A 25,538-nucleotide genomic window follows, 5' to 3' on the forward strand; every position below is an offset into this window, starting at 1 on the left:
TGAGCTGCTTTCTCTTTTGCCAGAGTAAAACTGAAGGCATTGTTAACCTGCCACATAGCCCTTAAGAGACAATAAATAGTGCTCTCACTGCTACAGAGAAAACAATAAATGTGTCATTCCTGTTAAAGCTGGAATGCTGGTTTGTAATTTTATTTTGTAAACAGTTGAAAGTTTAGATGCCATCCTGATCTTTCTCTCTCGTTTTTGGATTCTTTATGGTCAAAACTAAACACTTGTGTTGACTTTTAGTGTCCCCGGATGTATAAAAAACTGGTTTCTGTTGCAAGTAGCTTCTGTGACAGAGATGTAAGAACTTAAAGCCCTCTCTCTCACTTTTTCTCCCTCTCTTCCCATATCTGTTTTCCCAAGATAAAGGAAAGCTGTAAAAGCTTACAAACCCAAAGGGAGCTTTTTAAGTTATTGCTGCTTTAAAATACATCTATGTATTTATGTTGACCTGGGATCTGGAAGGCTATGTGCCTGTCTCAAACACATCAGTGCAAATCCTGGATGACTCCACTAAAGTCAATGGGAGTTCCCTGTCTGCAGCAGAGATCAGGATGTGACCCTAAATGTGTTGTTTGGTATTTTCAAAGCAACAGATGTAAACTGTATGTTATTTTTTCTTTTCCTCTCCTTTTTTTCTTGCATTTCAGCCTCCATCAAATCTGTTTTCTCATTCTGCACTAGGAAGTATAAGCAAATGTAATAAAAATAATCTTCCCTTCCTGTCACTTAATATTGTTCTTGCAGCTGCACATTCTGACATTCTAAGTATGGGTTTTCTCCACTGCGGTCTCAAATTATCTGAGCAATATTTCTCATAAGAAGGAAATCCAACTGCCCCTAAAGCTTCCTTATGCCAACTGCCACTCCTCCTGGGTGGCTTCAGCAGTCTGCTTTCACAGCAGAATCCAGACTGAGCTCTACATGTGAAACCTGGGTCTGTTACCTCAATGGTATAGAAAAACAGAACTGTCAGAAGTTACAGTAACACTGTTGGATGTTAAGGTGGTAGGTGATGAGGTTTATCGTGTACAACATGCCATATGAACATGTGTAGTATACCCATACATAGATGTATGTGCACACAAACATATATGCAGATTGTAAAGTCTTTCTATTCAGATCAGAGCTGCTTTTTTTTCCCCAGCTGAGCAATTGTGTAGATTCAGTTTGAAGAGTCAGAGCACACTGGGTTGTGGAAACAGCATGGAGGAGAGGTTACAAAAGTCCAGAGGAACACAGAGCTATCAACTGTGATTTTAGTGGTCTTACAGGTGAATTTGCAGGCAGAGAGAAATTACCTTATTCTTTAATTTTCCTGTGCCTTAATTTAAAGGCTTGTGAAATGTTGTTTTTTCAGCAAATTTGCCTCATACACCAATATATAGCTTCAATATCAATGGATTTGCATATAATACAAATACAAGAATATAATGCTTTCAGCTTGGACAGTCAATTCATGCAGAATCAACCTGGCAAATTTAACTGATATTTGCAGACCTGCAGTCATTGGTTCATACATTCAATCAAAAGCCAAGAAAATTGACTCCTTTTGTTTTAAAAAAACTGTCACAGTCTGAGATTTTCTTTCAAAGTTAGGGAAAACTCACAAAGGGTAAGTGGAATGTTATTTTCCTTTAGGGTTACTGTTGCAAACATATTGCAAACCCACGGGAATGTCCACAAACGCATTCATGCCAAAGATCATCTGTGGTTTTGTACTGAAATTTGCCCATGAGGAAACGTAGTTCTTTTGAACCTGAATGTTTTCAATTTACAGGGACAAGCAACTTGATGTGAACTCTTTTTAATAAGAAAAAAACAGACCACAGTAGACCTTGAAACTCTAATAAACAGGCACCATGGAAAATGACAGTGCCTTGGCTAAATATTTTCACTATCAATAGCTGTATGTGAGTATGAATCCTTTGCAGAAAGAGTGTTTGGTCAAGCTCTTGCCTAGGAATAAGAAAACTGATGGGTGTTTTGGTATGCGAACTTCTCAGTGGGAGAGATCAGTGATATCTGCCTAAAATTAATACATGGGAGTGTGAGATAATGCCTTGATTCTGTGCCCATCTCTGGCAGATTTGCACTGTGCCTCAGTGCTTCAGAATTGAAGATGTGTATATTCTGATGTGGGACTAATTTATGGGAATAATAAGAGCTAGAAGGACAATTTTTAGAGATGTAAATATCTTTTACACATTCAGCTTCCTTAGCCTAAATTGGTTAAGAGTATGCAGATTTTTATTAAAAAAAAAAAGGAAACATTTGTCTAAAACTTTATTCCAGAGCCTTACTGCAAGATCTGGGGTTTTTTTAAGCCAGTTTTACCTCTAGGTAGCCACAGGCAAACATTAGTGTTCCTAGATGTATATAAATTAGACACAAAGATGTGGCAGGTTACATTCAGTTTTACTGCACCTGGTGTAATGCACAAATCAGTGGCTGTGCTGGACCAGACAAATAACTCACTGAGGTGCATCTCCTCACTCCAGCAGTGACTTCTGAGGAAGGTGAACCTGAGGTGAACACCTGAGCTTCCATTCCTAACTTTCATTTGGGGAGGAGAGGAAACAATGTGCAGCTCTTGATAATTGAGTTAATTTTTTTAAAAACATTATATTACTTCAAGAATGCTCTAGAGCATATAAAAGTAATCAATTTGCATATAAAATCCCTTAATGTTGATGGGAGCTCCAAGCCTGTAATGAATATGAAATATGCAGTAGTGACACTCTGGACAAAAGATCTGCAGTGCAGGAGTGTTCAAGGGGAACATTTTGTCTTAAGTAATTAATCTGCAGAAGAGATCCCCTGCTGTTGTTCTTGCTACAATGCTCTCTGTGTTTAAAACATCAATCTAACTTCTGAAAAGTAAAATTTGCAAGTACTGTAATTTTAAATTTTAAAGGAATCTTAATTGTATTACAATATCCTGGTTCTTTGCTTGCTCTGAGAAAATAGAATTTTGCATGAGTAAAAGCTGCAAAGACTTACATTTTGACAGCCAGAGCTTTGTTTTTTGCTTATGTTGGGATTGTAGTGCTGAGAGCTTCAACCCCATTTTAACCATCTGTGACTATGTCCATGGTTTGTCATAGTTTGCAGGCTAATTTGCAAAAATTAGGACTATAACTGGTTGGACTCTGGCCTCATAGAAACAACCTATTCTCAGTGCTGTATATAAAATTGTATCTTGTAGAAGTAAAATTAACTGAATATTCATAACGTTCTGTTACTTTGTAGTTATTCTGCTGCTTCTGTTTCCAAATAAAACGTGAACTGTAGTCTAAATTAACACTGGGAGAAATAACATTTTCACAGTATATCCTGTAGAGTTCTTCATTGATTTTTAACATGTACCACTCTTCTTCTGAAAGGGACTTGTCATTTGGGTTGTGTACTGTATTTCAGAGGTAGGGTAATTGATGTAAATAATTGTTGAAATTTAGATACCCTTTTGGTACTAGTAAATAAGGAATCAGGATGAGTCCCTATTTATCTGAGATACACTGAAATGACAATTGAATTATCAGAGCTTGGCCCTAAATGACTACCATAGGATTCCAATGCCTAAATATAAAGAAATGTTTACAGCATACTGTACAGAGTGTTTAAATATTGCATAATTGTTTTCTTTTTTTACTTTAGCCAAACCAACAAGTTTATCACTTCCATTGACACCCGAGTCACCAAAGTAAGTACTAAAAAGTGCAAACATTTATAAAAGGGAGGGGGGTTCAGTAGATTTTGGCTACAGCAACTCCATTTCAGCTTGTTTTTATAAATGTGCCCTGTCTTCCAGTGATCCCAAGGGTTCCCCATTTGAGAACAAGACTATTGAACAAACCTTAAGTGTGGAACTCTCTGGAACTGCAGGTGAGAAATGCAGAATGATGGCTCTTCCTTTAAGCATGGCTTGTGTGTGTTTGTTTACTTTAATATACCACAGGTATGCTGACATCTCACAGAAGTCTCCAGCAGATTCACTTCAGTGCACTTTAGCATTACTTTTTATCCAGCTACCTGAGAAGAAATGTGTTTGAAAATACGGCTCCACACCTACACAGGAGAGCATAATTTCTGAGAAAATATGAATGAAACCATTTATCTGTTATATTTCTCCATTTCCCCATAGATTTGTGTACTGCTGAGCACCATCTTTCAAAGACAAAACCCAGAGCACAGTGTAATAGATGTTACAGATGTAAAAGTTATGTCATTCAGTCTGTCTCCAAGCTGGTCTAGGGCTGTACATGACTGCATGTTTCAGTGCTTTGTCAATTCTAGATTAATATGTCACAAATAACAGCTTTCTCCTCTACCACTGAGCAACCGTTCCATAGCTTAGAGGTAATTTTAAAAAGTGGTATTTTATATTCCTGCTTTTGCTTTTTCTTCCATTAACACGCTTCACACAACTTCCCTTTATCTTCCTCCTCCTTTCTGATCCCTGGATTTGTACCTTTTGAAGATTTGTGGGATTTTTTATCATGTAGTGGTTTAGTTCGCGCACCACCCATTTAATCAATCATTTAATTCATATGCTCTTCTTTATGCTGAAGTCAGTTCCTTTAGTCTCAGATCTGTTTTATGGCTTTCTTCTGCACTCTGTTTTGCCTCTCTTTTCTTGAAGTGTCCAGAGCCACGCACAAAAGAACACATTGAGCTCCACCTGAGCTATTGCCAAGCCCATTTTCTTTCTCAGTTGTGTAATATTGAAAAATAAGAGATGTACTTGGCATGTGTTCCTCTCAGGATAGCAGTAGATTGTAAAATATGTGATCTCTAGCACTGAGGGTGAGGGGTGTATTGCAAAATATGTCTTCAGGTACCACAAATTAGCTTGGTGCTCCTGAATTCAGTGGCAGCAGGCCCAAGCTGGGTTTGGGTAGGTGCACTGGGCTTTCACCCTCCTACAACCATGATTTTACTTTTTCAGAAACTTTTTCATTAGTTCAGCATTAAAACATGAGCAGTTTTCCCTGCTGTCTCCTGAATGCCTGCAGTTTTAATCATTGCTCTCGTGACAAAAGGAAGTATTCTTTCTATACATCTTCATTTTGTAAGACCAACGTAAACATGGCAAAACTCACTGTATGCAGAAGGATAATCCTGTTCAGTGCCAATAAGTGGAGTGAAGTGAAGCATGGAGAAGCTTCTTCCGTCACTACTGGACAGCAAGTCTGCACAAGGGTGCCCATTTGTAAGCACATGGATAAGTCACTGCTTAGTGCTGCCAACAGAAAGGGGCAGATGAGGTGACTACAGCAGAGTGGTACAAGCAGCCGTTGAAATCACTGAAGGAAGCAGTGTTTTCTCCCAGCCAAAAAGTCAGCAGCCTGTTTTTCCCATCAGCTGACTAGACAGAAATTGGGAGTCAGGCTGACCCCTGGATAGTCTTTCCAGTATTGCGTCCATGGTGGCAACAGGAATGGTCTCGGTATTACCAAATTCATTCCGCTCCATCAGCTGTGCACAGAGGAGGAAACAAAACAGCTCTGTAGTTGCTTGGACAACATAGCCAGGAGAACTGGTGCATTAAAAAAAAAGCAACAGGAGCTGGGAAACAGCATGACTGGGCACATATGTAAACAGGAATGCTGTACTATGATTCTATGATTTCTTTTACCCTCTGGTAATAAATAGAAGTTAGCTAGGAAATAAACTGATGATATTCAGGAAGAATAAGATTTGGAGTGTTGTGTGGCCTGGGAGCTGGGTAGTGTTACCAAGCAGTGTACATAACGGTGGCTCTTGGACTTCATGTTACACTTGCTCTGGTGTTCACAATGCCTGGTGAGGAGGTTTCAGGAGATCATGTGGTAGCTCTATTATTCTCTGCCTGCATATTCACATGTTTTTTATTTTTATATTCATGCATGTATGTAAATCTATAAAAAGATGCATGTCTTATTTTTTAAGTAATTTGTACTGCAGTTATGTTGTGTCCTGAGTCTGCTTGTGCTGGAAGCAAAGTACATAATAGAAACAGCCTGGAGTACTGAAGAACTTACAACATGTGTGTGTGTGTGTGTAAATCATGGCAGAATTGGGACCCACTTCAGTTTAAAAAACAACCAAATATAAAATAAGGAAAAAGTAGTGGCAGTACTGATTAATAATACCCTGAAGTTCTTTAGTGAGACCCTGGCAACTCCAAATTATATCCAGATAACCGCATTGCTCATTGTCCTTATATAGGGCAGCTTGCACTGTACAAACACTACTTATAATAATTTAAATAGGAGTTACCTTGATCTCACTACCGAATTGAAAATACCATTAGCAGTGCTGCTTGCACTATCGAAGCACAAAGTATTTTAATACAAATAGCAACTCCCTTGATCTCTCTGCTGAAAACAACATTGCTTCCTTCACTGATGAATTAACTATAGACCAGAAAAATAAATATATAAAAACATTTCCCACATGAGCCATCAATCTTTGTCACACACACATTTTGGATTGATGTATCTAAAGTCAAACGGAACCATTCTCTTGCCAATGCTATATCTTGCTTTACAACAGATCTGTTTGTAGTCATGAGTGTAACTTTGTCCTCCCTAAAACTGTCAAAACACTGATTTGTCAAATTATAAGGAGCAAATATTCTTTGAAGTGTTTCCACACATAGGAATTCTTTCAATACACTTTAAATGAGTGTCCTAAGTGGATTGCTATCTAAAGTTCTATCTCTTGAACCTGGTTATTCTAGTGTTACTCTAAGGAAGCCTGGCCTGAACATGATGATATGGAGGGTTTCCTAGGTGATGATAATTTAGTGAATTAAATTCCTGTGTCAGATGAGTCTTCTGAGTAAGAGGCTCAGAAGAGGTCCGTCTCTCTTTGTTTCCACAGCCAGCTGCACTGCCAGTGCCTTGCTAAAGAGGCCATGGGCTTGAACCTCTCCAGTGTCTTCCAGAAATCTGGGATGGTTCTGTGTCACCTCTTTCCTTTTTGTTACCTGTCAGGATGGGGGGCGGGGGATGGATGGGACTGTGCAAGCACAGGGACTGTAGGAGGATGAGTCACCTTCTGAAGGAGACAGTGTGTCTCTTGGCAGTCAAGGGCTTCTCAGTCATTGTTTTAGACTTCTGATTGTCTTAGACAAACTTCTGAATGCCAGATGTTAGATAGCATGGCTTCTAATTAATGTCTCTGTTCTCTGTGTCTTCTTAAGCCTTCACACCTAAATACTCAAAGCCATCATTTAAGTACATGAAGTTGTTTTATGTGCTTAAGGCTCAATCAGTAACTAGAAGACTATTTCCACCCTCTTGGTGAAAAGTCTCTCATTTGATACAGATCCCTGCAATTTATTGTAGTGTAAAACTCCTCACTGGTCTTGGCAGAAAATTTTGATTTTTCTGAAAAGATGGCAGAAAAAGCTATATTTTTGCCATCAGAAAAGCTGATGTACACAGTCAGCTTGAAGAGTGATTTGGAATTTGTGACTATCATTGAGGATACTGATACCCTGCTATTTGCCCACCTCTAGATTTGTGTTACCTCTTAGTTGTCAGAACAAATACTTAAAATCTGTCATCTAAGAACTTCTTTGACCTCAGAATGATTTCTGATAAACTGAGATATGAGATGGAGAGAGTTGTCCAGAGGGAACAAGATCTAGTGGATTATTTGACGTTTTCAGGCATCTGTGTTTATTCTCTCCAGCACTGACAACAGGATTAAACTGAATATTCAACAAGCATGTAGTTTTTTATTATATGATGACTATTTAATTTTATTATCTTTTCCTAGCTTCTGCAATCTAGTGCCATACAAACACTCTTCTTCTACTGAATTGAGCTGTTATCTTGTGGTCAGTGTTTAAAGTGGCCTTAAATGATGTTTCCCTTGACAATCTATTTTCAAACTCAAAAGGTATGAAAGAATACATTTGCAATGCCTCTCAAAAGCTCAGTGTATGTGTAGAAAGGTTCCATGGCTGCATTTGCCAAAAGACAGTAATTACCAGGCCCCTGAAAACACAGCAAGCACCATCAAATATTTGAATGCTGAGTTACTGTAGAGATTTAGAAATATGTCTCCATGTAAAACAGCATTGAAAATCAGTCCTAAGAAGTCCAGATATCACTTTTAATGCAAAGACACTCCCCTAATTTCTGCTTATCAACCTGGCTAAGTGAGTTACACTGTAAGTTTTTTTTTGAAGTAGAGTTTTGGAATGTATTAAAAGTAGTTTCACCCTCCCAGAGACTTTCTGGGAAGAAGTTGCTTGGCCAAGGTGTCAAGATTTGGCACGTATGCAAACACCTTTTGTTGCACAGACATGGGAAGGATGGTGCTGCTTTGGCAGCAGTGCTGGCAATTTGATGTGTGCTGTTTTCTAGCACAAGATCACTGAGTGAGTTCATAGTATATAGACAGAGCAAGGCAAAGTGCAAACGTACCATTTACCAAAGCTATTCAATTAAGGAAAAGTCCCTACAAAGAAAATGGTTTTATAGCATGTCATGAAAAAATACTTGCCTTTTACTTTAAAAAGAAAAAAGACTGTTTAAGGGGGATGATTGTAGAGTATGTACCACTTCTAACAGATTTGCTGTGCAGAAGTACATAAGTGTGAGTGATGTAGAGGTACTTGTTTATTATAGAGCACATTTCAATGCAGTAATCATAAATATTGCTAAGGTTGTGCTCTGTTGAAATATGACCTACATACTCTTGATTGTTTGTGTTACGTGATTTGTCTGACACCCATTACATTCTGGGTAATGGCAGCCATTTGTTGCTGTGCACAGCAGGCTCTTTTGACAAAAGAAAATAGGCAGCAATAAAAAAGCTATAGTCTGAATTACATTCTGCACAGCGCTGCACTGCTGAGAGTTTGTGCAAGTGTGTTAACAATGCTCTGAACTGCCTCTTGTCAGCCTTCAGCCTGTAATGGCCATCTGTCCTTCCATAAATCTGTCAAAACCTGCTAAGTTCAAGAGAGAGTACAGAATATACCTTGTACTGTCAACGCCGAAATGTACACATTGGGGAGAAATCAGTGCGTGTGAAATAATCCAGTGGTTATAGAATATTGTAATGCCGTTGATGTGGGATCATGGCCCTCGGTGAAGATTACCAGGGATTAGAGTGAAGATGAACAAGTGTGCAGGCAAGTAGTTTTCTCAGAATTCATGGCTTGGAGATTGGTCATGGGACACTGGAGGTGGACTCCATAGTGGTGATGTGAATTCAAAACTTCACTCCCTCCTCCATCCCCCAGGGTAGGTTTCTTCAACAGTTAAATGAACATTTTCCAACTTTTATCTGTTTCTACTCACTGGTGCACTTCCTGCTTCTGCTAAAAACCAGGAAAAAAGCCAGAATGCCATGAGGAAGCCCTTTCTTAGGCTGTCCCAGCCCTGTTCTGCCAGCAAGGGAAGTGCCAGTAAATTTAGCTCAGTCTGTACTTTCATGAGGGGTTTTTTTGGTACTTCCCCCCCACCCCCACTTTTCTGAAGATTATTGGGCTCCTTGTCAGGTTTCTAGAAATGTTATACAGTATGTTTTACTTGCTTCCTTCCAGGACAAGCTTTAAAAGAAGTGGAATTTGAAATAAGATTATATTTTGAATATTGGATTATCTCTGGGGCTTCTTTGCCTGAAATTCTTAAATATACATGTTCATTGTGGAGTGGTTGTATTTTTGCTTCATTCTTTCTTTAAAACTTCATCCAAAAACCCAGTAACTAATTCCATAATTTCTCATGGGCCGTATAATTTCTCAAGTAAAAGTGTCGTTTCTAAATATTTTTTCTAGAAAGTTGTTTACTGAAGTATTTGTTCAATCTGAGCCTGAAGTTTTAACCTTGAAAGTATTACTGCAGATTTTTGAATAGGACTGTTCTCTTCATTTTAGCAAAAATTCACTTGGTAGTAAAAAATACTTGTCAGTGAGGAAGTACATACCGTATGAAATAGTTAGAGCTGTCTCAAGTGAATTTTTGGGAAGAAGAAAGAAAAAAACTGAACATGTAGAGGAAATCGTTTAACAGTAATGACTGCACAGACTTTTTTTAGTATTAAATTCAAATTTGGGATAACTAGAGTTTTAGGTGCCATAATCTTTGCCTCAGTTTCCTTGAATGTTGTGGCAATTAGGCAAAGTCTTCACATAGCCATGAGGAGCTCATAAGCATTTATTCCAAACATTCATACAAAATCAAGCATGTCTTTCACATCAAGTATTCATGCCTTAGTGCTTCTATTTTCTTACTTTCTGAAGGAAATTCATTGCAGATAATGCAATGGGACTCCCAGTCTCCATTTATGCTCCTTAGGGAGTACTGTGCATTGATGGACGCTTTTCCTTCTTTACAGCAAAACACTATAAAACATGTTCCATTTGCATTGATCTGCCGAGCTGTGATGCATGTTTAAAAATACAAACCAGAGCTCTATAGCTGTGTTTGAAGCACACATTTCCTGTAACTCTCTCTGCCTCTCTCTTTTCATTCTTGCTAAGGAACTAATGGAAAGCTTATTGCTAGAAGTATTCTTGAACAGCATGAGCCTCTGGATTGCTATGGGATGGTCTGGATTACCTTGGAGAAGTCCCTAATCTCTGTCTATTTTGTTGAATTTTATGCATCTATTACTAAATTATATTAGTGTCAATTGGACAGAAGCAAATTTTTCAAACATAACATACTAAGTACCTTCCTGAAGAGAAATTATTTCCTGAACAGTGTCTGCTGTTTGCTGTTACTCTGCACTGATGTCTGGGGTTATCCTTCTGTAAAGTCTGAAAAAATTATATGATTTCTATAGAAAATATTGAAAGTTGTATTCTACCCTTATAAAAAATGATGGGAAGATACTGCTTCAGTTCCCAGACTTTAATGTAATGTGTTCTAGTCCTTCCTGCAATTTTTGTCTCATCACAGTAATATAATCTATTACAGTTATGTAAATAATCTTGTTAGCAGTATATTTAGCCATTGAATACAAACCCAATACTAATACTAACCTAATGACTAATATTAATACTTACCTGTTTCATTTTTAGTCCCTACTGCACAGTTCTCCCCAAGATTTCATTCTAAATGCAATGGTTCATTACAGTTGTGGTTGTCCTATTGTTCATTGGGGTTTCAGTTGCAGAACCACATTTCAGGCAGAATGTACTAGTTATACTTAAGGAGTGTCTTATATATTCACAATGGTTTTCTAAGTTAATGAACTCTGGAAACAAAGAGTCATTGCCAGTGAGTTAGGGGGGCTGTATTTCATTGCATTTAAGTTCTACATCCTTTGGTATCACTCATTTATTTCTCTTGGTCTTGCTTTTATCCAGGTTCTTCTTTGCTAGGTTCTTTATGTTTTTGATGGCGCCAGTCTTTTGACTTCTCATTTTTACATCAAAATCTATTTTATATTTAACAAAAATGTCTTTGGGGTTTTATCTCTTGATCTTTTCTATCAAAATCTACAGAGAGAGGGGCGGATGTCATGGAGGAAGGGGAGGGGCAGAAATTATACTGGATATTGATGGTGATGAGTTAGTATTGTTGCTTTTGTTGTTACCAGACCTTTGGTAGTTTTATTCTCAGTATTAGCAGTGTTGAAGTGACATAAATGGGACTTGCTTTGTATCTATTTTAAGAAGCATATGAGCCACCTTTATAAACATTGTATGTGTGCTTAAAAGCATTCCGTACCTCCTTTTACTCCCTGTAGGCCTAACTCCACCTACGACCCCTCCTCATAAAGCCAACCAAGATAATCCTTTTAGGACTTCACCTAAATTGAAGTCATCATGCAAGACTGTTGTACCACCTTCAAAAAAGCCCCGCTATAGTGAGTCTTCCAGTTCTCAAGGAAATAACCCAATCAAGAAGGGTTCAGTACCGTCTGAGCTGTACACACAGCTTAACAAGACTACAGTACTGTCCAGTGGACATGAGGAGAGAAAGACAAAACGGCCCAGTTTGCGGCTGTTTGGTGACCATGACTACTGTCAATCTGTGAATTCGAAATCGGAAATACACATTAAAATATCCCAGGAACTTCAGGACTCCAGACAACCAGAATTTAAGGATTCTTCACCTGGGTGGCAGTGTCAGATTTGTTCTTCTTTAGAACAAGACCAGTATTTCAAGAAAGAGACTTTACAGACAAATAACCAGGGATCCCATGGTAATAACAGAAAACAGCTCCAAGACCAGGAAATTCGGGCTGAACTGAATAAGCATTTTGGTCACCCCAGCCAAGCTGTTTTTGATGAAGAAGCAGATAAGACCAGAGAACTAAGGGACAGTGATTACAGTAATGAACAATTCTCCAAACTACCTATGTTTATAAATTCAGGACTAGCAATGGATGGTCTGTTTGATGACAGTGAAGACGAAAGTGATAAACTATGCTACCCTTGGGATGGGACACAAGCCTATTCATTATTTGATGTATCACCTTCTTGCTCTTCTTTTAACTCTCCATGCAGAGATTCAGTGTCTCCACCCAAATCCTTATTTTCTCAAAGATCCCAAAGGACACGCTCTAGATCAAGGTCCTTTCCTCAACGCAGGTCTTGTTCCCGTTCTCCATATTCCCGATCGAGATCAAGGTCGCCCTGTAGTAGATCCTCTTCAAGGTATGGTACAGCAAATTCATGTATGATCACTGTAGTTAATAAGAGGACTAGCAAAAATATAAAGAAACTTACAGGAAAGAAGGAAGAAAAAGTAAGAAATAACTTAATCCAGTGCAACTCATTCTATTGCTCCTGAGCTGATTAACTCTGAAGGTTACGGGTTTGCTACAGAAACACTTGTTTCCAGTATCCTTTAAATCTGCCAAGTTTACACTTTCTGACTGGAGGCAGTCAGGTCAGAGGCAGAGCAGTTGGTGAGAGATGTATACAACTAACCTTCCCCATTATCTGTGAGCTGCCTGGTGCCAATCTTGCTGCAGCCTCTGTCAGATGGAGTTGACAGTGGCTGACTGCTCTGTGTTAGCCTCAGTAAGGAACATTACTGAAGGCCAGTGGGGCTCCTTAGTTGACTAGGACGTTGCAAACTGTCACTGGTAAATCCCAGTGGTAGCTTAGAGGACATTGTAAGTTCAGGGAAGAGATAGAAAATGGTGTCAATTGACTCAAATGAAATGACAGAGGTGAATGTGTTTCTTCCTGCAGATCTTGTTGCTATTGTGAGTCCAGCCACTGTAGACACCAAGCATACAGAAGTTCTCCCTTAGGTGGAAGATCACGGTCCAGATCACCGTACAGTCGCAGACCCAGGTAGGGCTTTTGGCCTGCATTTGGTTTGCTTTGCAGCTGGTCCTCAGGAGATAATTTTAGAATCGTAGAATCATTAAGGCTGGAGAAGACCTCTGAGTTCATTGAGTCCAACCTTTGGCTAAACAACACCACGTCACCTGAACCATAGCACGACCGCTCATATCTTGAACACTTCCAGGGATGGTGATTCCATCACTTCCCTGGGCAGCCCATTTCCAATGTCCAACCACCCTTCCAGCGAATAAATTCTTCCTGATGTCCAACCTGAATCTCCTCTGGTAGAGTTTGAAGCCATTTCCTCTTGTCCTTTCTCTAATTGCCTGGGATAATAAAGTATTCAGAAACTGTATTTCTAATTTTGCATTCACAAATGTAGGTGCTTGATTTGATGACTAAGTTGTGTTTCCTAGATATGACAGCTATGAGGAATATCAGCATGAAAGGCTGAAGAGGGAAGAATACCGCAAAGAGTATGAAAAACGGGAATCTGAAAGGGCGAAGCAAAGGGAGAGACAGAGGCAGAAAGCAATTGTAAGTACTGTAAAAACTTACATATTGAAATACATCTCTGTTTCTTTTCATAGATTCTAACTCTAGAATTCAGACTTCGTTTTCTTTTTTATAAAAATACAGAAATTTGCTTATGTGTATTTCTTAGTATTTTTCATTTTAAGCAAATACGTGTTTTCATAATAATTTCTGGTTTGGTGTCACACTACTAATTTTTTCAGGTTCTATAAATTGCAACTCTCTGAGTTTTTCACAATGAACAGATAAGAGAACTTACTAGAAAAAGAGGTTGTCCCAGACAATACAATAGTAGAAGAGAACTAGTCTATTTCTTTCACACATCAATGAGTGAACCCGCCTTTTATACTGTATTTCTCCTACCAGACATACACAAAATAAGGAGTCAGGTGGTTTACCAATTCCTGAACTCTCAGAGTGTCTGTAATTGTCTATACAGAGGGTGCAGACAGCAGAGCTCAAAACTGGGATCCAAAGACTTGACTTGAATTACAGTTTTTTCAGTGTCTGTGATTTGGTTAATTTTTAATTTATATTTAGCAAAATAGTCTGAAGACATGATGCAATTTAAAAATGTCACTTAGCACTGGCCCTCTCATAATGAACATGTATTATTTAATTATTTTGTTCATCAGTGTTCTCTATGAAACAACTGAAATACCTGAAGCAAAGGAAATAACCCATGTGGGGATAAGTAGCTCTCTTGGCTGTTGTAGCAGTAGGACAGAAGGAAGAATGGCTATTAAATGGATGGGTGACCTTTTCCCCTTTTGAGTTCCCCATCGACAACTGCATAAACTGGGATCTGCTGTAAATCTGTTGCTGTCAAAGTTGCTAAGCCCATTTGGTGACTCACCTTAACATTTTGATTTTCTGTGTCCTACTCTTTCCATTTGGTTGTAGCTACATGGCTGTTCTGGCTGTGCTCTGGCTCTTGCATGAGCTGGTACAAACCAGGATAGTTCATCTTCGTTCCCAGGTTTTCCATTAGTGCTCTGTCCAGAGGTCACCAAAATGAATAGGTCTTATTCCCGGTGCCATTAGTGGACTTTGTAGCAAAAGGTGATTTGTCGCACACTTGGCAGCATTTTTCCTAATGCACCTACAGAACCAGGAGTGTGTAGAGATTGACAGAGACAGGCATAGTCTACAGCAATGGGGAGTTCTGGGAGTGAACAGACAACTTTATGGCCTGTTTTTTGTCTCTGCTACTGTTGTTCTTAGTGAGCTTCAGCAAATCATTTCACTTTTCTCCATTTCAGGTGTCCTGTCTACAAAGTGTGGGTGATAGGTGTGTTTTGTAAAGCACAAGATTTAGAGCTATAATATGCTCTGCTGTGCTGCTCTGAATGCAGTGAAGGCAATGGAATAATTTTATTTAGCTTCAGACAAGGCCATATTTAAGTCAATTTTTGCAGTTATTTTTAAAATATCTAGCTTCCATCTGCTTAGAGATGAACACTACCTTCCAGCAATTGTAAGTTATACTGGCTGTTCTCTCTTAGAGCTACCACAAATTAGAGATTCAAGTAGACCTCTGTCATGGGTGTATCTTGCTACTTCTCAATTACTGTACCTTACCCATATAAATAAACATGAATCCTGCTGAGGAGGTAGAAAATTTGATTTAGTTTAAAACAAACAAATATTTGGCAAGTAGCTAATCAAGAGAAAAAGAAAAAAGGAAAGAAAAGAAACTTAAAAAGCTCCAGATATGCTGCATCATACTGCATTAAAAATTCTAGACAATTCAAAACCAAGGTTGAATTCATTTTCTTTCTAAAGTGAGCTTTTTGATTATAATTAACTTAATTAATGGAATTATTTATTAATAGACATAAATAAATAAATCAAAACTAAAAATAAATATCAATAAACAGAACGTGGCAAAAAATCTAAAATCCAGTCATCTGTGTGAGTTCTGCAGAAAATGTAGATTAAGTCCTATTAACTTCTTTATCCAAAGTCTACCAGCACTTTCACTTTAAAAATCTGTACTGAATTGTGCTGTTTTATACTCTGAAAACAGTAAGGATTAGGAGACAGCAGAGTAAGGGAATTTCTGATCTCATTATTTCAGTGATAAAATCTGTATAATTTCTAGCATTCTCTGCTCTTTTTCTTATATCTTTTGGTTTATGGGTCTCTTTTGTGTTACTCTTTTCATTCTTGAGGGACTCAACTTATTTATCGTTCAGCCACAAGAATGTCCTCTCTCTCTTTCCTTGAGCTCTTTCTACAGTCCCATAAATTTAGATTTCTTTGCTCTCTGTATTGGGGAATTTTTTATTTTCTTTCTAGCCCATTCTCATGCTGCCAGAACTGATTTATGGCCACATACTTCCAGATACTGTTAGAAGAGTGGCCCAAAGATTGGGCAGGACTAATGCCTGTTATTACACAGGGCAGGTGACTTTCTTCATGAGAAGCACTGGGCTGAGATCTAAAGGGATAGTTGTAGAAAGGGTGCACAGTAAAGAAGGAACAGAAGTTATGACAGAGCCAAAAGTCATTAGGTACTGTGGAAGCAGTATCTAAAATTTGTCTCTGTGGGACAACAGTCACGGGAAATGTAGGAAAAAGAAATGAGGAAAAAATTTTAATCTGTCAAAACCATATGTGAAGCAATGCCCTCTGATTGTGAAGGCAGCTTGTATTTTGGCAGATGTGAAGACATATTGGCAGAATGCTGAAGAGGCTTGTTTTTAGAAGCCTGTGCTCATGCTGTGTGGCACGGGCATGTTTGAACACTGCCCCTTCAGTCTTGCACACACACACCACCACAATCTTTGCCATAGAAGATTCAGAGCTAGAAGCCTGGGATAGTATTTTCCTGTATAGATTCTGAATTCCTGTCTAGTCTTACAGCTGTATACAGGTGATTTGACTTCAAAAGGTACTATCATATTCTTCTCATCTTCCTTTTCTTCTTTTCCCCTCTCCAGTTACTGGAGATTCAGTGCCTTTTTTGTGGATTGAGGTCTTAATTTTGAGCAGGCATGATTGAGAAATATGGGCTGAGCCTACAAGGTACTTAGAGAGTTAAAAAAAAATAAGTTGTCATTCATTCATTCATTCATTCATTCATTCATTCATTCATTCATTTATACTTTTGGTTGTCATTCCTTTCCTAACTGACCAAATGTTAGCATAGTTTAGCTTGATCTTGTTTTGTTTTATTTCATCTGGTCATGATATTTTTTTTAGAATGGATCCTTACTGAACATAAGAATGGTCTGCCAAGACTTGCTTAATCATGTAAGCCAGATCATAGTGGAGACACATGGACTATGAAACTTGAGGAGCATTGCAGGACAGCGCAGTCTGCTTAGTGCTTTGTAGAAACTGGGATTCAACCCCCAACCAAGGCAGACCAAGGCAATGATTTGCCAAAAGGCCTGAGGACCCCTTTTTTCTTCTGATACACTCCAGGAAATTTCTGGGTTGTGTTTACTCCAGCAGTTCATTAGACGATGTGGCAAATGCTTTTTGAAGCATGGCACCTGAAATAGCAGATTCCAGTTCTGGAGTCACTAGTTGGTGATTCCTCATTGATGTGGTGCACCAGAGTTGCAGGTTAAGCTGTGTTGTGGCTGTCTGCTACTCTACAACTCTGGCCATGATACTGACTTACAGTCACATCCTTCATGCAGCTCATTTACTGTGTGCACTGGCTACTGCTAAAAGATGTAACAAAATCAGGTTATACTCAAGTAGAAAATTACAATTAACATTACTAGTTTTCATTCCTAAATGCTGACAGCCTCTCTGAGACAAGTATCAAGAGTCCTGGTCCCAGAGAGCTTACAGACATAAGAAGATAAATGTGCTGTGAGGCCACTGCAGTGGAAAGAAACACATGGTTTCAAAGAAAATAAATTGCTCTAAAACAGGAAGGCAGGAGAAAGGTGGTTTCATAAATGAGTGCTTGCCTTCTCTAAAGTCTAAAACCAGAGTCAGCCTACAATAGAATGCATTTCCACTTATGAAGGAGTCAATATATGTTGTATATTTAGTTTGGATTTTTTTTTTTGTTGTTGCTCTAGATCCCAGGTACTCTAATTTTGCTGTATATGTTTCTACCTAAATTTTGAGTTTTACAGGTCCATCATTATTTTTCTAGCAGTCACCATGGAGTGTGTCTGTCCTGTTCAGCCCTCAGTTACCCACACAGCAGCATGTGATAATGATGTTCTTTTCCCCCCCCCAGTTCTTGTGATATTTACTTTTTCCATTCATACTTACTCACAGGCCATACTAATTCTTCTTTACTCAGTCTAAAGAATTTTTTCTCATCATCATTACATCAGAAGCTTAAGCTTTAATGGCTTTTTTCCACCCCTAGCATTTCTGTTTTTGCAGCTCTGTCCAAACAATCCCACTGCATTTTCAAAATGGTATTTGGCCTTCAGCTCGAAGGATAAAAGTCTTCATGGCTTCAAGTCTCTACTGGCAGAGAAATCATTTGGCATGGAAGGCAACACAGACATGGGGTGTGCACCCAGCCAGACACCTGTGCTGGAGTGAGCAGCAGAGCCTTCAAAATCCGTAACAGAACACAGCTTTAAAGTGCTCCTGGATTTCTCCTCTCAGCTTCACATAAAACATTAGCTGGCTCTTGGAGAACTAGGCATGCACCACAGACATGCAGACAAAAGGAAAAATGGGAACAGCAGCACCTCTGGAGTGTCTGCCTTCAGTTCCGATGGGCCTGGCTCAGCAGCACCATAGGCAGGCAAAGCCTGTTGGGGAAGAAGCAAAAAAAAACCCAAGGGAAAACATCTGGTGGTCAGTGCTCAGTGAAATAATTATGAAATAAAGACTGAGTAATAAGGAAGCATAAAGAAAATAAAGTTTTGGAGAAGCCCTTTGCAAGACAAAAAGATCCTTAGCATCAGTCAGTATTTAGAGGATGCGTGGTCCCTTTAATTTACCCTTTGATGTGTAAGGTATATTCCAGTCTTGTTTTCTCATGTTTTGTTATTCTAATGCTTTAGTATTTTCATGTGAGACTTCAAATACTGCTTGTCATTCTGAGATTTTCTGCCACATTTTCTAATTCAAATGTTTTTACTGTGATGAAGAACGAGCAGGATTATGGAAGAAGGCAGACATGTTAGGCCCCAGGGTGTTGGTTGGACTATTCTCTTTTTTTTTAACCTGGCAGAGCAAGGAGCCACACTTAACGCTTATGATGCAAAACAGATAATGTGCACTTTCGGGAGGGAAATATGAACAAATAGCTTCTGAAGTTTCCTGCAGGTTCCTTCTGCCCACATGAAATTGAAAACAAAAGCTTTTTTCTGCACTTCTCCAAGTTTCCAAGTCATCTGTCATATCCTCTCAAAACTGCAGTAAACATCTTGATATGTCCATATAGACTTACACATGTAACTTATTATCAAGAAAAGGTCCTTAACATTTAGAGGTGTGTTGCAATCTTGTTAGGCTTCTATAGCTCGTATTATTCATGGGAATAAAAGGAAGGCATCTCTGTAAATATTAATATTCATAGTTGCATTAAATAAGCCAAAGTTAACCAAGGCAAAGACAATGCTGTGTGAATCCTGTGTTCTCCAATATCTTATTCCGTCATGGCACTCTGCTTAAAAAACTACTTGAACCCATCTCCTCATATGTACACACTGGAGAACATATGGTACATTTCAGCTTTAAATTTGAATTTCCTTAATTTTGCAGGTTTAACTTATTCCCTTAACGGTACTTTAACAGGCATTTTTTTTTAATTGTTCAGTTTTGGTTTATTACAGTTGTCTTAAAGGGATATTAGATATAAAGGTTATTAGAGGGACAGAAAAAGGAAAAATTGCACAGGCATGCAGACAGACCTATGGAAGAGTGTGCAGTAGATATTTCCATCACACTGTAATATAACAATCTCCATGTCAGTGAGTGAAACATTATGTTTTTTTCAGTCGAGATGTATTATCTCAGCTAAAGTATATTAGGCAGTCTGCTGTGTTATGTTCTGCTCCATCTGGTCAGTCATTTATGTTCAATAGCAAGTATCAATGGAATTGTTTCTTATCAAGTGTTTCAGTGCAGTTTAATCCTTGATTTGGTAAAACAGTCTGAAAAAGTAATTACTGTGCATATGCAGATTTTCCTGTTTCTGAAGTTTATGGCACCCAACCATAGTGAAAATAAGCAGAATTAGAATGGGGAAAATGGAAGAAATGCATATTTCTGTAGCTTGCACTCTACAGTCCCTGATTCACGGAAGCCCTACCCAAACTCCTCTGTCAGGAAGGTCAGGGCTGTGGACTGGGACACAGTGGAGACAGAGATAAAAAGCAGCAGCTGGCTGGAAAGTACCCTTGTGCCCTAAATGTATGGCTACCCATGAGCACCAGTCCTTTTAGCCACACTAGCTTCTCTAAACTGCGCTGCTGTGGCAGAGAACAAGGGCAGCTTTTGGACCTTGCATTTTGGAAGGTGTAACATTTAAAAGTGAATATGGCTGTCCCAGCATGGTTACACTATCAAGGCACTCACCTTGGTTCCACCTATGGCACTTACATAATCAAGAGGGAGTAGTTTCAAGTATCTAAATGAGATCCTTACCTGATTCCACTGATTTAGGAGAGCTGGTACGTACTTTGGTATGTACAACCAAGGCCTCCACTGGGCTGACCAGGGACCTATAAAGGACATGGATAATTCTTATGCCATTCCTTAGCAGGCAGGGCTTTTGGGTAGGAATGTTTGATTCTTTTATCTCTTGTTTTCTGCAGTTTTAAACTTTCATTTCTCAGGAGCTTAGATTAACTGGATCTGAGCCCCTGAGATTTGTGAGTCCAGGAAAAGAGTCAGCAAAAATAGTTAACTGAATGTGCTAGTAAGAAGGAGTTTCTGTTGGGAGACAGATATTTTAGTGTTGGCTTCCTGCTGCAGGAATTGTTTATTTATTTTGCATTAAATAGTTCCTCAGAGCAAAGTGCTCTTTTGGGAACAGAAAGACAAGATTTTCAGCACCCTTAACCAAGAGTTCTGATGGTCTCTTTATCGCAAATGAATACTCAAACAAGTAAAGAAATGATATCAGTATAATTTCTGGTTTTACCTATGTTTTGGTCTAATCTCAATTGTATTGTCCATGGTCCAAGAATGACTAGTGCTTTATACCTCTGTGGGGACTCATGGAAAAGATACATTTCTCACTATATCTGAATTGTAACACTATAAACTACCTGTCTCTTCAGGCTAGAATGTTTCTGAGCAGGAATGCAAGTCTATATTTAGGTCCCTAGTGCCTTTTGCATTGCACAGTTGAGGTGCCATTAGCCTTTAGGCACCTCCAGGTTACGATAGTCATGAATTCTCAGCAGTCAGTGTAGCTCCTTCGGCATTCGGCACTGAAATTCTGCACAAGTCTCAGGTGCCAAAGTTGATGGTTTAAACTGACATTGCTCCACTGACTGACAGATTTACACCAGCTGAGTATGTGGTGGTAGTTCAATTTATGGGACTGCTGTGTGGGTGTGTAAGGGATGGGCAGTAGGGCCGGTAGTGCCAGGCCAGAGGCAATTGGAGGCAGGAAGGCTGAACAACCAAGCCATGTATAGCTGGTTTTTCTTTGCCCTGGTTTCCTTAAGGTCAGTGTTTTAAAGATCTCCTTTTCCCATTTTCTTTTCTTCCAGCTCATTAAGTGGCTCTGGCCTCAGAAAAGTGTTTATCCTAAAATTCATTAAGTGACTCTTAAAGGGTTTTCTAGTCCTTCCCTCATTCCGCTGAGCATTTGTACTGAGGAAAGAATGATGTGACCGTGTCTTGATTGTTATAACAAAGTATCTGATGCTTTGTTCCAAATGTTGAAAGAACATGCAGAAGATACCCTAGCCTAAGGACTTCAGTCAGGTGGTTTTTGTTCTGAATAAACCAAAAGGTAGTGGTGACAGTGGGATATATTTTATTTCCTGTCATTCCCCCAAAATACTTATTTTAATAAAAGACAACTTTTGGGCCAATTCCTGGTTCCTGCTGGCATAGAGTTAATTTTTCTTAGTAGCTGGTACAGGACAGTGATTGGGATTTAGTATTAATGTTGATAAGACATTGATGTTTTAATTGTTGATAAGTGGTGCTTACTCTAAATGAAGAGGTTTCCAGTTTCCCATGATCTGCCAGGGAGCAGGTGCACAAGATGTTTGGAGGGAACATGGCCAGGACAGCTGACCTGAGGTGGCCAAAGGGATATTCCATACCATATGGCATCATGCCCAGTATATAAACCAGAAGGAGTTGGCTGGGAGAGGCAGACCACTGCTCAGGGATGGGCTGGGTGTTGGTCAGTGGGTGCTGAGCAATTGTAGTGTGCAGCACTTGTTTTCTTGGGCTTTATTACTCTCTCCCCCCTTTGCATTACAATTACTGTCATTATAATTATTGCTGTTATTATATCTTAGTTTATTTCATTTATTAAGCTGATTTTAACACAGGCATTTCACCTTTTTCTGATTTTCCTCCCCGTTCCACTGGCAAGCAGGGAATGAGCTAGGGGCTGCATGGTACTTAGTTGCTGGCTGGGGTGACAACCTTAAACAATTCTCCCTCTATTTTGAGGTATGGATTATGGTGGAACAGGATTGAAGGATGAATCAGCTACTGAGTCATATGAGTTTATAATGTTATGCTTGTAATATGTTTTGTCTGTGGTACTTTTATGCAATTACTGTGTTACTTTTTGCTCCTCTGCAACTAAGACGAGTTTTGCTCAGTATTGTATACATGTCAAGAGAAAAAGAGTTCCTAGTTTGAATGAATTTGCAGTGCTGGAGGGGAAGTGGTAGAAAGGCTAAGAGGAAAGAAGGTGCAGTAGGATACAAAGGGAAGCATCTGTCAGTGTACAGAACAGTAACAGCAATTGGTGCACCCTTCCAGGACCACACCACCTGACAAATGTAGTGTCACTTAAATACCTTAGATGCTTTCCAGGAGAGAACTATTTCATGTACCTGCAGGATGCAGTAGGGCTTCCACAAAAGACTGTTTCTATAATTGTGATCCTCTGCGCATCTGTGTGTGTATTTGTGTGCATGTATGTGTAGGTTCATCTCTATTACACATTTGTTAAAAAAACTCCTCCGTGGTTGCTCTTTATCAACAGGAAGAACGTCGTGTGATTTATCTGGGTAAAATCCGACCTGAGACAACCCGAACAGAACTGAGGGACCGGTTTGAAGTTTTTGGTGAAATTGAGGAGTGCACTGTAAATTTGCGGGATGATGGGTAGGAACTTCTGAGATTACTTCTTGTTTGAGAGCTGCCATATGTAAAAAATTATGGCAGTAAGATTACTGGTATGGGAGTTACCAGTACAAGTCCTGTGACAGATGACATGCTGAGTTCAAAACTGTACTTATTTTCTTTCATCCTTATTTATTAATCTTGATAGTTGAAATTTCCTGTCCCAGAAATAAGTATTTAGCTGCATGGCAGGACAATCATGCTGATAAATGGATGCAGTACTTCTGGCATTTCCACTGCTGGGTCTCTGGCAAGTTCTTGCTTTCAGGAAAGGGTTACACTAATGTGTGTTAACTCTTCTCAGCTTTTGTTCACAACTGTATTTTTCAATGGCAGAGACAGCTATGGTTTCATCACCTACCGCTATACTTGTGACGCCTTTGCTGCTCTTGAAAATGGATACACTTTACGCAGGTCAAATGAGCCTGATTTTGAGCTGTACTTCTGTGGACGCAAGCAGTTTTGCAAGTCTAACTATGCAGACCTAGGTAGGTATTTTGCTCTATGTGAATTGAAGTACATAACTGGAATCTTGTAACTCAGGAGAATTTAAGGTTTGCTTCTTTTTTGTTTACTGCTGATAACCATTTAAATGATTGGAGCGGTGTTGAAGAAAGTGGTTTTCACTTGCTGTAAGAAGTTTACAAGTCTACTGATCTCAGCTGGCTTCTTTCAGATATTCCAAACTGTGAATATTCTTTTAAAGCTCATTTCCATCATTATCAAAAATAAGTGCCCAGTATTCAATTATACACTTCCAAGTTGAAAATACAGCACTGCAGAAACCTCACACATGCCTTACTATTTATTGCTGTAACTGTTTGATTCCAATACCTCACTAACCTATATGAGCAGTAAACAGAGGACAAAGTAGATGCCTCAACCCAAAAATTTCATGATTCTTACTTTGCCGTGGGTTCTGTTGTGGATGGGCAGAATTGGCCAGGGACACTTATTAAACACAGTTCATAGTTTGAAAACTGGAAGAGCTTGTGGCCAAATTTGACCCTTAGTGTGGCAAAAGACACTGATCAGCTGGTGATTCTAAAATAGTGCATAAGCATCTGTGTATGAAGGTGTCACCTTGGAGGGCTTTCCAGTCATGATGTAAGAGACTTCAACCTGTGGAGAGCTTAGCAAATCTCTTGGTGTTTGCAGTTATGGTGATGCGGGGCTTTATGCATACCAGTCTCCAGCCTGCAGTATGCTGTGATAACTCCAGTCCCAAGTGTGTATCCTGGCTGTGACAACACACCTGGGTCTGTCTGAGTCTTGCCTGGACAAAAAAGTATGGTTCTGTCTTATGCTCCTGGTCAGGGTGTGGTGATTCCCCTTGCAGGGGTTTTTGGAGATGTTCAAAGTCTTACAGCAGGAATACTGATGTTAAGTATATGCATAAAGAGACTGTGCAGACTACCAAAACAGCCTCTGTAATATTACAATTTATGATAAACTCACCTCTTACTTAATTACCTTTTAAAATGTAAAGTATTCATTAAATGTCAAACCTTTCCTAATACCTGTATAAATAGACTAAAGACATGGAAAATACTCTTTTCTGAATAATATAGCAAGGCACATTTTGCTGTTGAATCTATATTAATCAGATATTGTGGATTTTTTTATGAATAAATGACCACAGTCATTAAAATCTCTCATAACCCTGTAACACAGTGCTAATGAAATCTTGTATGTGCTGCCCTCGGCTTTGTACAACGCAGAAAGTGAATACAGATACATTTTTTCTAACCAATTGATGTCTTTTCAAAATAAATTATAAAGATGATACACATTGTTCACAATGAATATGCTATAATTCACTTCAGTGGCTAAACAGATAATGTAAAGCTAAGAAAAGGCAATTGACTGCTGAAGAGATATAGGGTTGATGTAGAAAATATAAAAGGTAGCAAGGCATTTGTTGAAATGTAGGCTGATAAAAACAGTAAAACCTGATTGAAGTCTTGCCTTGATTTGACTTATCTTCAGCAATGGAAGCCAAGGTCATCTCTGTATCTCAGAAAATCTGGGGTTTAAAATAAGTTGTCTGAAGGGAACCCTCTTGAACATTATTCATCACTGGGAGTATTCCCTGTCAGCTCTCTCCATTGTGAGTGGAATTCCCAGAGTATCTGAGCAGACTGTTTTCACTTTGTCCTGCTGACAGCTTGAGTTTCTGTACTTCAGACTGCATTCCCTGTATTTTGCAGAGTATCTGATAGAGCAACATAAGGAAATGGCAGGATGAACTTTAAAATTCATGAGCTGGTACCAGGACAGAGAGAATTAATCAGCTTTGGGTTGAGTACAGAAGAAAGAAAACACTTGAAAATAGTAGTCAGAAGTTTAACACCTCTCCTCTGTGAGAAGATATTGTCTTAACAGAACTTGTAATGAACATTTAATGCGCAGTGTGTCTTATAGTGGTAGATGGGGATTTCTGATTAATTCAACACAAGAAATGGCAAGAAAA

General features: G+C 39.0%; 1 protein-coding gene across 2 annotated transcripts in view; it reads left to right on the forward strand.

Annotated features, from left to right (window-relative positions):
- PPARGC1A (PPARG coactivator 1 alpha) overlaps positions 1-25,538 on the forward strand; it is a 364,690-nt gene that overhangs the window by 334,436 nt on the left and 4,716 nt on the right. For both annotated transcript variants that reach the window (XM_058837699.1, XM_058837700.1), the window contains exons 6-12: positions 3,664-3,709; positions 3,818-3,891; positions 11,710-12,622; positions 13,166-13,270; positions 13,681-13,801; positions 22,926-23,047; positions 23,402-23,553. In XM_058837699.1, the coding sequence (XP_058693682.1) occupies positions 3,664-3,709; positions 3,818-3,891; positions 11,710-12,622; positions 13,166-13,270; positions 13,681-13,801; positions 22,926-23,047; positions 23,402-23,553 (1,533 nt within the window). The remainder of the gene's footprint in view (positions 1-3,663; positions 3,710-3,817; positions 3,892-11,709; positions 12,623-13,165; positions 13,271-13,680; positions 13,802-22,925; positions 23,048-23,401; positions 23,554-25,538) is intronic.

This window comes from Poecile atricapillus, chromosome 4 (genome assembly GCF_030490865.1).
Source record: "Poecile atricapillus isolate bPoeAtr1 chromosome 4, bPoeAtr1.hap1, whole genome shotgun sequence".
Lineage (NCBI taxonomy): Eukaryota > Metazoa > Chordata > Aves > Passeriformes > Paridae > Poecile > Poecile atricapillus.